General features: G+C 40.6%; 1 protein-coding gene across 2 annotated transcripts in view; it reads right to left on the bottom strand.

Annotated features, from left to right (window-relative positions):
* The window catches only part of furina (furin (paired basic amino acid cleaving enzyme) a), a 78,654-nt gene extending 63,314 nt beyond the window's left edge, over positions 1-15,340 (bottom strand). Inside the window, exons 1-2 of one of the 2 annotated variants that reach the window (XM_038701758.1) lie at positions 15,167-15,340; positions 9,854-10,184 (exon numbers count right to left, since the gene is read on the bottom strand). In XM_038701758.1, the coding sequence (XP_038557686.1) occupies positions 9,854-10,066 (213 nt within the window). In that variant the 5' untranslated portion in view covers positions 10,067-10,184; positions 15,167-15,340. Of the gene's footprint in view, positions 1-9,853; positions 10,185-14,534; positions 14,727-15,166 lie in introns of those variants that run through there. The other variant, XM_038701757.1, reaches the window with a different exon arrangement.
* Positions 15,341-15,769: the final 429 nt, after the last annotated feature.

The raw sequence follows: 15,769 nt of genomic DNA, 5'->3' as shown, positions 1-15,769 counted from the left end.
AAATGTGTAGGGTGAATCCATTTTGTTCGTGACTCTGTGAAGCTGTACTGATGGATGATGACAGACGGATTGAAGTGTACCGCTCAGTGCTCATTTCTCTTCGTTATCTCTTTTTTTTTAAGCCACATTATTACAACGTATGGCGCTACTAAATCCTATCCGTACATTCATCTCTAAAATGTGGCACACGTGTTTCAGGAGCAGTTCCATTATCTTATTTTGTTATAGTCAGAATCAAACAGGTTATATGCATGCCTCAGCAACAAAGAAGTTGTGTGAATGCCACAATCATGACCAAATGTTCCTGTACATGCTAATGTAAATACTGCCATGTTTTAAAAAGGTGGAGAGAGCAACTCTGGAGAAATCCAACACTCTGATATAGTGCAAACAACGTCACAGCAGGTAATGTACACTATGTGGACAAAAGTACAGGGACACCCCTGTCCCAGTACTTCTGGGAGGGGCTGTTTCAAGGGAAATCTTGATGCACAGCATTCAATTTTACAGTAGTTCTTCCAACCGTTTGTGTTCGGCCTTTTCCTCTTTCAAATGGGACAATGTCCCCTTGACAAAGCCAGCTCCATAAATAAGTGGTTTTCCCAGTTTGGCTATGTATTTAGAATGTAATGTCATAAAAGTAATGTGTATGTGTCCCAGTATTTTGTCCATATTGGTATCTAACGTTAGCCAAGTTGTGGGTTGGCAAAATGTTGCTATAGTTTCTGCTGCAAAGCTAACATGCAGAGAGGATGAGACAGTCCCAGAGCCAACACACCAGCTCTAAACAGCAACACTCACAACTCTCCTGCTAAATAGCTAACATCACAACAAAACTACGTCTTGGCAAACTAGAAAGCTGAAGTTCCGTGGGGGAGTCACTTAACGTACCTGATACACAAATCATGGCTGGAATAGTGTTGTGTGCTCAGTCTAAGCCACTATGTTTGTTCCCTATTACAGAGCCAGGGCTGTGTACAAGCACTGGATTTTTTTCCCCCAGCACAAACACTGAACAGCTAGCGGACCGTGAGGAGATACCGGTATTTGCTGAATTTGACAAAAAACACGTGTATTAGATTAGAATTGTATACCCCCTTTGACATAAGAGCAATTTAGCTTCATCATGTGTAGTAAATTGGATTTCTGAAATGCAATGTCTAAATTTTATTTAGAGAAACTATTAAAGATTTCCTACACACCATGTGGATTGCTGACAGATCACTTTCTTTCTGCCTTTGTTGTTGTTGCCATTGTGATATGTTCCAAAATTAATGGGAGATAAATAATGGGAAAGCACACACATACAGTTATATGATCAATAAAATTATTTTAATACACTCCACATGTTTTGTGGTGGTAATTGTTTAATTTTAGGTATATAGGCTGCAAAGTCTTTCCTCTCAACACAGAAGTCCCCACAGAGCAAATAGGATAAGTCGATCTCTGCAGTTCATTAACTTTCAAAGAAGAGTAGCTGCACTGAGATGAAGTGAGATCTGGGTCTGCTTAGCGAAAGAGAGGTCACAGTACGGAATGAAAAAGGGAGGCTCGCTCATCGACAGCAGCACAAGGACCAAAGGCAGTGGGACCAAAGACGGCAGAGATGCCCAATCTGCTGCTGATCAACCATGCTGAGATGAGAAATGATAGATTCCTCTCTGGATGAAAAGCCCAGCCTCATAATGGGTCCAAACAAGGGCCCACCACAGTTCTGATTGAACTGTGTTTGCAGAGTTATCATTACTGCACTTCAAGCAGCACCATCTCTAAAGGGACATGCTCCGCTGGCTGTATAGGTCTCCAAACTCTGTTATAGGCATCAGCTATATTGGCTAAAGTAGGCCAGAGCCACAGCACACAGAGTGGCGTGTTAAAGATTAATGAAGATATTGCACAAGTAAACCAGCTTACAAAACATGCTTAAGCATAATCAAATATTTAGGAGGTGGCAATCTATATCTGGTGTGTTTTGAGCCACGTTTGACTCACAGGACCTTAGGGTATAGTAAGTATCACGGATGATGGAACAGTGATGCTGGTTCAATAGCTGGATTGCGTGAGATGTACACTACACATAATATAATTATAGTATAAATAATAATATTATAATAATATTAAAAAGGTTGAATGGAGAGGGCAGAATCAGTAAAAAGGTATGAACACAGCAAAAATGTTCTCAGGCTCGCTATGATGTTTGTCAATAAGGAAGTGTTTATCGTGCAGAGATGAAAAGGCATTTGTCATATTCATAATGTAAGGATGTTGCTCCAAGGTTGACTTTAAATTATCTGTCCACCACATTTCCCAGATATATTAATGGGCTATGCTTTCCCAGGTTATGGCTCCGTTTGTGTTTACATTAGAATCATAAAGCACATCTTTTTTTTCCCTCCTCCTCCACCTTTAGAGCATAAAGTATCGCAAAATCAGCAGCGACATAAATGAGCATAAGCCTCTCAGCATTAATTAATCCTGAAAGGCTATTTCCATTTTTCATGTGGGGCGTGTTTACGGATACGGCTGCATTTTTGTTGAGGAAAAACCATATTATTCATCTCAATGAAGCTGCTGGAAAACAAATAAGTCACAGTTTTTCGTGACATTTCAAAAGTTTCATTTCACACTGTGCTAAAAGTAGGATGAAGCACAGGCAAAGGGCGTGGATTTAACCCTGATGGGCTTTATGAGAGTGTGGATGCGTCTGTTTCTGGCAGATGACTTGTGGCAATGCAGCACAAAAAAAAAGAGAAATAAAAACCTGTGTGACTGTACAAATCATGCAGAGTAGCTCCTCTCAGTACTCAGCGGGAGCTTCTTCTCCCATCAACTCTGGGCCAATCATATGCAGTCAGAAGGTTTTCTAGCTAATTTCCTCAAATCCCTTACTCCCACAGTTAATTGCTTCATTCACAGTTGTGTACCTTGCAATGAGGCTTCAACTGAGAGAGGGTCCAAAATAATTTAGCCCTTATCGGGCAGCGCAGTTTAGCGGAGCCTCTAAATTAAGGTGTTGCCTGACAAAGACACAGTGAGACCTTCACTATTACCATTTTTGCAAGCGAGATAAAAAAACTTCATAACAAAGTAGAGAGAATGGAGATTAGACAACCTGCGTTTGTAAAATGCATGGACGTGATTAACTCCAGTACCAACAAATATAAGCATACTATTAAAAAAGGCACTTTTATGTTTCAACAAAGGTGAACGATCGTTTTAAGTCAACAAAACCTGCTCCTCAAACTACATCCAAACCACATTATTTAAACCAATACAATAAATGCTACATGAAATTGTATGTAAACTGTTTAATGCTACAACATAAGTTAATAAGTTATAAACACAGGGAAATTAAAGCATAATGCCTGACTTGTCTTTATTACCTGGAGAGAAGGAAAAACAAATATGGACCACAAGTCAAAGAAAAAAACTCCTGCTGCACAGTAAAATTCTCCAAGTGAAAAGAACCGGTAACACAGGCACAGTTAGATTACCAAAGTGAGAAGTTGGTCTAAAAATACATTTGGTCATTTGCTCCTTTGTGTCAGCAGATCATTGTAAACACAGGCTTCATTTCAATGAGGGAACACATTTAAACTTCACACAACTATCTCTGCGCTGCTGCCTCGAAATGTCTTCCATCAAACATGCTGGTTTCTGTATGTTAAAAGAAGAGGGAGTGGTTACATAGGGCCGGGTAAATGTATTGTTATCAGAGTAATATGTCTTCTGGGTTTCTAGACTTTGAAGAGATGCACATGGCACGCTGACTGTGGCAGCCAAGTGAAATGAATCTGTCTACTTAATGAACAGGATCACAATACTGAGAGAAATACTTTATAATACATCATTTCTTGGTCAAACAGCACCAAAAGTACATGCAGATTATGTCACATTATGTCAACATTTAGGCTTTAATAAGAGATGTTGTAATATCTGATATTGTGAGGCCCTATGGGGAGTTCTCATTAATAGTAGCTTGTCAAAAATACAAGGGAAAAAATAAATAAATAATAAATAAATCGACAAATGTGAAAGGAAGCGATTCAAGTTCACCCTTCCACCATATCTTTTTAGCTACTAAGAAATCAGGGGTCTAGATTAAAAGTGAAGTTCTCACAGATGCTGCTCTGTCATGAGTAACAGATAGGAGAGCATCACTTCATGTACATCACCAGAACGACAGATAATATCCATCTCCATCCTTCTTTAATCTTGGTGAATAGAATATAATAATCTTCATAAAAGTCGTCTAACCACTTCAGAAAGAAGAGAAGAGATCAGCACATCAGAGAGCGGAAATAGGCCAAGTGGTGCCATGGAGTACAGTGAGGGACAGTGCCAACACAATCCTGCCTCACATGCAAGCCTCGGGGTGGACCAGCAGAGCAGCTATGAAGGCAGTTGGCCTCTAAATAGAGCAGCCGTGCGAACATAGCCTTTTTATTCACCACCGTTCACAAGAGGGGAGCGACACACTTCAGAGAGTGCTACATTTGACTTTGAAGTGAGCGTAGGAATAGATGGTATCACCTTTTTCTTCACCTCTTATGAATAATCAAAGACGGCTTCTAAGGCAAATCAGAGATTTATTTTGCAGCCTCCAAACATAATGTCCCAAACTGTCCCAGTAACTGTTTCATATTCCAGAAGGACGAAGCAGGAAACAAAACACTGTTTTGGAAATGCTAATGACGCCCTCTTGTACAATACCTGACTGAAGCACAAGTTAAATGTTCATATAATTAGCAGCTTTACTATTCTACATGACGCTAAACGGACTAATGCAATTAATCCAATGGCTGTAACTAGCTCAATGCAAGTTAGAGCCAGAAGGCACCTGCAACATCGCAAAGAGCAAGTTAAATACTGAGACTTAAGCTCGTCATCAGTAAGGGAACTTTCTGAGCTACATACAAGATGGAAGAGATAGTGAAAGCCTGAGGCCACAGAGAGAAAAGGCTCAATGTTTCAAAAAAAAAACGACTGACCTAAAAAAAAAAAAATATATGCTATATATATATATATATATATATATATATATATATATATATATATATATATATATATATATATATATATATATATATAGAAATCTAGCAGTTTAACCAGCAGTCAAGCATAACAAATAAAAAAGGGGCACTTTTGTAGTGGACCACAATTAATCAATTTTTAAATGAAGCCTTTGATCTCAAGCCATTTGAACGTGTTCGCAGATTCCACGATAATAATTCTTAAGTTTATTTAACTACAGTGCTCCTTATCAAATCACTATTACTCTCAATAGCAATCCCCCTTATGCCATTTCACTATTTATTTAAATACCAGTGTAATGGAGGTACAATTGAACCACACGGAGCACAGAAATGTAAGTTCCCCTTGAAAAACTGCATTGAAAGTCTGATGATGTGGGCAAGAAAAGATCTTTAAAATGTAAAATAACCTTCCAGAGATGCAAGTTGGCATTTAATACCCATTTACCACTGTGTGAGTCAGCCCTTTCTTAATTTTATTACTTTAACTTAGTTTTAATTAGACCACATGTTCTAAAAAGGGCCTATAATCTAGAAGTGAAGTCAAAGAGAGAGGTGTGATCCACTTGGTCATGGGAACATTTACTTTAAGTACTTACTAAAGTATTACTTAAGTCCGCTTCATTCCATGCACATTAATATTTCTTATTGGTATTATCTATTGGATCTCATTTAACACTGAAGAGGAGGAATTGTAAAGCCATATGACAACTAAGTAACAGATAGAGCAAAGAGGGGGTGTAACTCTGCGGAGACAGTTGGTGCGCTTAGAGTGCATCAGGTTTTTACATGATTTGCAGCTGTCAGACAGTGTTGGCTTAAAGTTCCCTCACTGACAAACGACCAACCTCAACCGCCACGTCGGCCAGCTCACCTTGATTGATAAGTACTGACAGAAAAAGGAATAGACTTCCAAGTGACTTTTGGGCCCCTGACACGTCAAACCAACCTTAAAGAAGTAGCATCAACACAGACGGACAGATGCGTCACATCAGTCAGCCAACTGTGTTCCTAACCTTAAAACATAATGGAAGAAAATAAAGTTTTATGTCAGGGAGGATCTGAACAGGCACTACTGTTATATATATATATATATATATATATATATATATATATATATATATAGTCACAGTAAATGGTAAACTCATGACAACAGGCGGCCACTGAACGCCTTACAGCAACTCAAGAACGACTGTTGGCATGATGGGGCAGAACCTTTGGATAAGGTAAGGTGGTAAGTACTCGGACTCAACAAGTTATCTTTATTTAGTAAACAAAGTAACATTGAAACCAACAAAAAGGGGCGCTTCCCATCAAACTCCCCTTAAAATATAAAAGAATAATTTGTTAAAGTAATGACTTTAATTAATTAACTTAGCATGTATTTAAACAAATTAATTCAGAAATGTGACAGGCATATATCACCATTTTCTGACATTCATAAACTAACAATGAATCGAGGACATACAGATAACAAAAACTAGCTGCAGCCCTAATTTTGACAAGCAGATACACACACTTACACCGCAGCAGCAGAAATAATTATGTGGTTTAAACAATTTTAAGCAGTTATTTTACATTTGAGAAAATCAGTATTATGTCATCACTAAGCAAAAATCACATAAAAAAAAAAATATTGATCCACTCGACAGGTGCAACGTGAGGTGCAACGCAGCTCGGTTCTAAATTGTCTTCTTAATTACTGTGTTCACAAAAAACCTTCATGACACCTTTGTGACAAACTGCTCCATGTGTCACAACCAGAGGAACAGCTCTGACATGTTTCGGAGACAGGGTGTATGGATGCCGTAGTTTGAGGAGTAGGAACGAAGGCAAAACAAAAAACAAAAATCATCAGAGCTGTAAAACCTGGCCAGCTGCAGTCTTTGATCCTCCCCTCAAGCTCTCCTGTCTAATTCCAACACCTGCACACACAAGCAGAGTCAGATGCAGAGCTAATCGCACAGCCCCACAGTTCAAACTCGCTATGCCTGGCCACACATAGCTCACAAAGCAACTCACCCCCCCCCGCCCATAACTGATTTGTTTGTTCCCAGCCATAAAGTAATGGCTTCATTTTAATCAATGAGCAGTGACGTACTGGAATGCAGTCAGGGTGCCGCAGAATATGGCATCTTTATTTTAGTCATCACTTGTGCTTATGCCTCCCCTTTCAAAGTTAATGAACAGAGAGAAGGCATCAAAACATACTGAGAGCTTAACAGATGTGGCATTTCCATGTCATTTACTGTAAGGTTTATTGTGGCTGTGTCATGTTGTCACGTCTCAGACTGTATGTGCCAAAACAGAAAGGCCTCCCGACGCCTCCCGTCTAAAGCACTCAACTTAATTAGGTCTGCAACTAAGGATTATTGAGAAAATAACCAACATTGAAAGTAATCAATAAATCATTTGGTCTACAAAATGGTCATCACAGTTTCCCAAATCCAAAGGCGCTGATTGACTAATCAGTGAATGGACTAATCGTTACAGCTCTACACTTAGCCCATGTCATCCCGTGAGGGTGGCAGAACCAGGTTCATCTTGATGATTTTATCTGAACTGATGTACCACAGGAGCCTCCTCAAGTAGAGAAACACACACACACACACACACACACACACACACACACACACACACACACACACACACACACACACACACACACACACACACACACACACCACACACACACACACACACACACACACACACACACACACACCTTCTCTTTAGCATTAATAGGTGTGTGTTCCATGAATTCTGTTGACACAGTTTATAAGTACATGGGTGCAGTTGCTTTGTCTGGATTCCTCACGGTCTACGGGCAATACATAGTTTAAGGGTTTAAGTGTGTAGCATTACTCATTAGTCTGCATGCTGTGACTCAGAGCACAAGTAACATTCCTGGTCGTGACCACTGAGACCAAATGGTGCAAAGAAGAAAACAGTTCCCTGGAAAAGTGGTGAGACTATGGAACCAAACATATGCAAGGAGAGCCGTCTGATTAGTTAGTTTTTCATTTTCTGAAAACGTGCAAACACACATTTAGCATGAAAACTATCCTTACATTCCTACTTTATATATAAACATAATTTAGTGCATAGTCACACCTTTAATTAAAGGGCTAAAAAAGGTATATGTGCAATCTGCAAATTACAGTTGGGAGGAACAGATTATCATAAAATGTTGTATATGTCACTTGATATTAGAAGTAGTTGATAACTCATCATCATTGGTTGAACAACATCAACATCTGCTAGGTTTTCCCCATCTGTCCAGAATGAGTAGGTCAGCTGGACAAAGGTTTAGAAACTTTGTTAAATTGAAAGAGTTTGTGGTTGAAAGAGGAATCAGCAGCAAGGTTAAGTGCAAAGTAAGTAGATCCGACACCAAATCAGATATTCATTGCTCAAAAATGTGCTGGTAAAAAGCCAAAAAAGCACTTTTGTTATAGCAGTAAAATTACCTGTACTTCTCCCATCAGGGCAAATGACTGTTAAGCACAATATGATTTAGGTTTAATAGTACACAAAACGAAGAAGACTCTCTATAACAAAGACAAGGAACACCCTTCTTTAGTCCTACTGAAGACTACACTATTTTAACAAGTTGTTTTTTTAGGAGAGGACATGATGAATTTAAAGGATAACTTGGCTAATTAGTTTCCACTGAGATCAAACAGGAAGTCACGAGAGAAGACGTCACTGAAGCACACAGGAAATGTTTATCCGTACATCGCCCACACCTACTGTGCCTGGAGAGCTACGGGCATAATAAGATTTTAATAATTTAAACCTTTTACACACAAATTTCAGCATAAATAAAAAGGCCAAACGTCCACTCCCGAAGCATACTGCACCTTACATTTAGTGTTTTATCCACCATTACTCAATTGCTCAATATTAGGGCTGCAACTAAGGATTATTTTCACTGTCGTTATTATGTAGATTATTTTCTTGATTAATCGATTACTTGTTTGGTCTTTAAAATGAAAATGGTGAAAAATGTCAATTAGAGTTTCCAAAAGCCCACAATGATGTCCTCAAATGCCTTGTTTTGTCCACAACCTAAAGATATTCAATTTACTGACAAAGACTAGTAAAGACACCAGAAAATATTTCACATTTAAGAAGCTGGAATTAGACAATTCTGACTTTTTTTTTTTTCTTAGAAAATTACACAAATCAAAATACCTGGCGATTAATTAAATAGTTGACAACTAATTGATTAAATCGCTGCAGCTCTACTCAATATGCATTTCTTCTTGACTGTCAATACTATAAGCATACTGTGTATGTTGGTGAAATTCAATCAGCATTGTAGGTGTCGGTAATCTTAAACTCTGTTCCCAGCTTTAGGCTACTGTCATAACCGGTTCACCAACAAGCAAACCTGTAGTTGTGACGTGTTTGTTCATGGGTACAAAAAACACCCTGCTCCTTGTAACACCACTTCCATGAAACAATATCTGAATGCAACAAATTGAACTGTTGAAGAATGAAGCACTGACAGGATGTTCAGTAGCTGGTGGCCACATCATTTACTACAGTCATACAAAAGGCAGAAAGGAGACGAGATACTCCTGCTGCACTTAGCTGTCTGACAGCGCAGCCAACAGGAAGCCCCAATACAATTAACTTTAAATTAAGAATTAAGAATCATAAATAACTCGTAATGATCATACATGAGTGCACTGAGTCATAATGTAGTTTCATTGTCACATATATCCCTCGTTTCAGCACTAATAGTCTTTCAGTTCTTTGACTTTCTCATTATGTCTAAACATTAAGAGCAAAAAATGCAGCTTTTTACTTACATGTCCGTAGTTGATGAATCCGTGTTTGCTGGCAATCCGATCAGCTTCCTCCAAACCTCCAGGTATGTGGACAGCCCATGTGTTGGTGTACACCTTCTGACCCAGTACTGGTCCCAGCCCAGAAACCAGCAAGATAAATAGAGGAAGCCCAAGTAGCAACTCCAGCAGCCTGAGCCTGTGGCCTACTGAGGGTGATGGAGGGCCAGAAGCCATGGGTTACTCCTAGTGCAGCAAAGTCTCTGGGCACAGCACCTCTCTGAAAGGCCGCGGCTGCCCACGGTACATGCAGGTGCGCAGACAGACAAGGAAGGGGGGGGGGGTCACAGCTCACCTGACAGGAAAAAAACAAAACATAAAAAAGCGTGTTTAGTTTAGTGATGGTTTACAGTGGTGAATCATTCCTTGTGATCCACCATGCCCATAAAACTGCAACACAAAAGGAGAGTGTGTACCCTAGAGGTGTCAAGATCCACAGGGAAACTATTCACATGAGGCCAAACAAAAAACACTTAGTACAAATTTGTTCTTCCCTTAACAGTTGTTTCAGTGTTTGGTGGAATAAAGAACAGAAACAGAACCCCCCACGCAGCGATTCTGACCGGGCGTACTACAGTCCAGCTAAGTACAGGCCTTCGATAATCCCACAGGAAGCAGTGAGCAGGACGTCAAGGCCAGACCTGATGTTGTGGTCAGACGCACGGCAGCAAATGCTGACGCTCCCCCGTGGGAGGATACAGTAGATGAGGCTTGTGAAAGGAAAATGCTTAGGTATAATGGCTTGGCGGCAGAGGTGGAGAAGCGTGGTTGGAAAACTAGACAACGCCCTGGATGCTGAGGGATCATGGCAGAGTCAGTCTCACTTCGAGGTGATAGCCACTCGAAGGTGGAGTTTAAATGTCTGAGGCAGCCGCTGAATGGCTGTGGCCAAGGAGGAAAAAAAAAAAAAAAAAAAACACACACTTGAAAATGTCAGAGCAAAATGTTTGACTACAGCACATAGCTCCTTTTTTTAACCTACAATATAGTGTGGGGATTTCCTGTAGTACAGCAATATATTCTTATAAGACAGCAATATATCATGTGATAGTATAGCTACAGTAGCCAGAGCGAGCGTAATTGTTTGCTGATGCAATTCTGCCTCTAAACTGTTGTTTTTGAGCCAGGAGAGTCAGCTGAGCCTTCAGTCCCTTTGAGACTATTTTCCAAAGTGCTAACTCTATTGTAACCCAGAGCTGGACTGCACTGAATACAGTGCTCCTATTCTGTCTTCTACTGTACACAGTCACATTTGTTCTCCTGATGCAAGTGTACTGCGGGACAGGGTTTCCCATCTTTTTGCAGTATGTTGCTTTCTATAAATCACTCCTTCTCCTGCGTTAGCCATCCAATGAATCTCACTGTGCCATTATGCCACACTCCAAAATGGACAAACAAGTTCCTCGACATTTCCCTGCACAATTAGTTGTGAAGCAAGACTGATGTGTTTAGAGGTAAGCTGGGACATTTTGCTGTGCACTCAAACAGTCATTTAGTATTACATTACCAAGGCGATTCACATTAAAAACACTCCAACAATTCAAAGCACCACATATAAAGGGGTGAACATCACTTAATTTCAATACATTGAAATAGGTTTATATTTTTACATAAAACTGAATTAATAGTTCAGTATATAGAATGGTTTTATTTTATTTACCCCGACCGTATGAGCAATAACAAGGTAAATTACTGTATATAGTTAAGTGTTTCCCCAAGCGCCGGTTGCCTAAACAGCTTCAAATAACAACAAACATGTGAGTTTGAACTTGTGAGATACACTGAAAGAGCAAAGCTTCAGTCCTAGATCTTCATCTTAACAGAAGAATTACTCTCTTACTGTTGGTTGATCATTTTCCCATCTGGCCAGTTAGTCAGAAATCTCAAGGAACTCCCTTGATAATATCATTTCCTCTTGCATACACTGTTAAAACATCATTGCCATGCGCTGACACATACACGTTCTGGATACTGTCACAGCAACTCAGCTTGATTCTTCATTGGCCACATACTTAACACAGAAACAAATACACCTACTGAAAGGTTTCACAACACATTAAGTCCATCTTAACCTGCATCATTAGCCATCAGTGAGCTGACAGGTCAGCCTGGCTGTGAGTTGGTACGACAAGGTGCTAATCCATGACAGCCACTTCAACAGGAGGCGCTCATTTTTATTTCTTCTTTGCTGCACCGTTAAGCCTATTTTATAAACACATACAAATCTAAATTAAGTAGCGAGGATCCACACTGAACATTAATTACAAAAATTGCTGCCTGTCTGAATTTTCCATCATTTTGAAAGGCTCAAAAGTGAAATCCGGCTATTTAAGACAATATTTACCAAAGTATTTATCAGATTTTATCAGATTTCCAGACACACACTGATTTTAAGCACAGGCACTTGTGACCTCATCTGGGCGCTCCACCACTCTGTTTTTTATGCCCAAACACTTTAATGTTTGCGAGAGACAAAGGAGAAGCCGACTGTCGCGCTGTGAGTGGTCTTTAGTGTTACCAAGGTAAATGATACCATATGCCAGACTGTGATAACAGAGGTTATAACAGAAAAAAAAAAAAGAAAATGCACCAAATTATAATTAGCCAAGTGTCATTAAACCCAAAAGGATAATACCAGCCTCATTAGTGCACTCATCAGGATGTTTTAAAAAGGAAACTGTTTACACCTCATCAGTTATTATTTACATTTTAATGAGATGAAAATGAACTCACATGCATTTAGCCCACATGACCCGTTTCTCACACTCATATCTTGTTATTGCTGCCGGTTCTCACACTGTGACACACATGAAACCAAAACCTCAGAGCAGGAACAGATCGCCCACTGAATGACTGGGGAAATGACAATAATAATATTGATAGCATTGGTAATTCATGAATATTCCATAAAACACACTGAAGAAAACAAATATAAAATAATCACACTGCGTTCACTGCTGAATGAAAGACTTTCCCCCCCTTTAAGCGTGAGTGTAATAATGCAGCAAATCACTGAAGTGTATCTTTCTAACACACACACACACACACACACACACAACGCATGGTCTTCAGAGTAATTACTAGCTGTAATCCAAAGACTACACTTTAAACATTTTGACTATTTGGTTTCTTAATAAGGTTTGATACATTTGCCTTGTTTGCTCTCAAGTTAGGGCCTCAGGTTGTAGTGTTATCTGAATCTACATTTCAATAAATAACATCTTCTGAATCTACATCACGGCAAGGGCACTTATTCTGCAAGTACAGATCAGGGACACCCAAATGCTTTGGCACAAAGCTTTCACTGCAAGCTGAATAACACAAAGACCTTGACAGAGAATAGAATTAGATTCAATGTGTCATTAGTTCAAATGTTTTATGGCAGTGTGAGAGCTTTGGGACCTCTGTTGGAAATCCACAGGTGCTCAGAGTAAAAGGGGGGGGGACAGGAAACAAAATGGTGGAAATGTTCACCTCTGGAGAGTAAGAGCTGTGTAAATCCTGATCCTGGCACAATTGTGGGGCCTTTTTTCAGGATGCTGAGAAGTAAAAAAAAAAAAAAAAAAAACTGTCTCAACTATTAACATCTCCTTTGCCACATTGTTTGCTCTCCTGAACAAAGGCTTTTAACAAGTATTTAGAGTGTTTTGCAACCATCTTCATGAGTGAGCATTTATATTTTTGTGAAACTCATTTGAGGTCTAATGGCTTGACTTTCAGCTAGCCCGATTAGAGTGCTTGCAAACAAAACCTCTGATGTCTGATCTTCTTCTTCCTCCTGTTGCATTTTTTTCCCCTCAAGTATTGTCATCTATCTACTTCTTCCCACTTCCTGCAGTAAAGTCAGTGTTTTAAAGAATCATACAAACAACCATAATATTTTCTACCCCACAGGTAACACAAGTTTTCCAGTTTTCCAGTGATAAGAATGAGCACATTCTGGGAAATACAGTATGGCAGTGTTCACTCAACTTACAGACAAGACTGCAACATCTTACAAGCAAGCAGTCTGACACACACTCTTACTGTCAGGACAATGTGTGTGCATTTGAGATGTGTTGTTTTCAGTTGGTACATGTATCTGCCTGTAAAGGGCTCCACCAACGTGTTAATCCATAGTGATCAGCAGCTCAATATTGCCTCACTGGAGAGGTGAAATTACAGAGTACTGGAGGCACAAACAACACAAGGAGGAGGTCACTTCCCATAATGAAGAGCACTTATTTCTAAGCTATATCTATTGTGACACTGGATAGCTGCAGCTCAGTTACACTTTCAGTCTCCCAAAAGATCACATAAAATGAATACATCCGTGCAGTTTCTGTTTCAACCCAACAACATCAGCAGTGTTTTGCGCTGATCACTTCTGAGGTCAAAGTTCAGTTCTAAAAGGAATCTACGTGTCAAAAGCTTTTAAAATATAGCCTACATTTTTCAGAGTATAACATTAAAAGTGAGCTAAAAGTGTACGTGCGTGAAGAGCAACACGTACTGTGAGCTGAGTTTGACGTTTCAGTTCAGGAAGCAGGGGAAACTTGTGTCGCGCAGGGCCGTAAACACGTTAACGTCCATGAGCTGAAGTTAAGAGGTTTAAAAATATCAGCTGATAGGGGTAAGGCTGCGAGCTCGCGGTCGGTGGACTCACCTCACACGTGAAGTCCGTGACAACAACACGTAGTCATAATGTGTCTCGAGGAAGCGGCTGGAGCTGATCCGATGAGGATGATGACGACTCCTCCGCTTTGACAAATATGTCTGAAACTGTAACCGTGATTAACGTAAACTTGACACCGCGGAAGGCTGACCTGCTCTCTCTCTCCCTCTCTCTCTCTCTCCCTCCCTCCCTCTCTCTCTCTCTCTCTCTCTCTCGAAAACACACAGGTGCCTCCCCCTTTTTTTTCCTTCCTCTCCTCTCATCCACCCCTAAGGAACATTTCCGACCTCTGCTTGCTCACATTTTCACTACTCACACCGACCCCAACGTGATCACGAACGCCACAATTTTTCGCAGGAATAACCACAGAAACCGAACGCGGCGCAGTCGACGTCACCTCGGCATGAGTGAGCGAGGGAGCCCCCCCCTCCTCTAGAGCCGACACAAACTGACAGCAACCGGGATCAATAAGGCAACATGCCGTCCTGTCCTGTGCCAGGGCCCCCGGTGGTTCTGTACCAGAGCCGAGAACAGAGCAAACTCGCCGATCAAGCAGCACAAACAAGTAAAAAAAAAAACCACAAGCCAGAGCAGAAGGGAAACTTACAATCGGCTCAACTTACCAGCTTCCTTTTTACATCCTGCTCGACCCGGCTTGTTGTTGTCTCTCACCGCGGTGTTAGATGAGACGACGGCACGGCGAAGCGACTGAAAAATTGATAACAACGAATTGCTGGTTATAAATAGTCATGATACCCCTCTGGTGTACCGATGAGTGGTCCGTACAAGCCCCAGGAAATACGTCACGGCCGCGGACAAAGTGGAGACGTTGGAGCAACACCTACCTACCGGCCAGCGGCGCTGCGACACCTCCACCTGCTGGTCACAGGCCGCACAGCACCCTTACGTCCCGATACTGAGGCTGTGGCTGGCAGCTGCCAAACAAGCTGTTTATTCACAGATGGGAAATGTTTTTATAGTATAAACACTTAATAGACGCCCAGTATAATGCCCGACTACACGCCAATAAGCGCCATCTTGATTGATTAAATTCTGGTTGCACACAGTAAAGTGAACATCTTTCTTAGGGCCAGATCAACCAATCAGCAAAAAAACTGCTTTTGGGGAACTACTGACCTGCAGCCATTCCTCCTGCCCACTGTGCGCAGACTATATATGGCTGCTTTATTATTTCCCCCAGACCAACCAGTGACCTAGCAATAGTG

Source organism: Micropterus salmoides, unplaced genomic scaffold (assembly GCF_014851395.1).
Source record: "Micropterus salmoides isolate LMB-PRFRI ecotype aquatic unplaced genomic scaffold, ASM1485139v1 Ms_hic_scaffold_6, whole genome shotgun sequence".
NCBI lineage: Eukaryota > Metazoa > Chordata > Actinopteri > Centrarchiformes > Centrarchidae > Micropterus > Micropterus salmoides.
The sequence above is the reverse complement of the archived record's forward strand: the minus strand, read 5'-3'. Positions and strand labels throughout refer to the sequence as shown.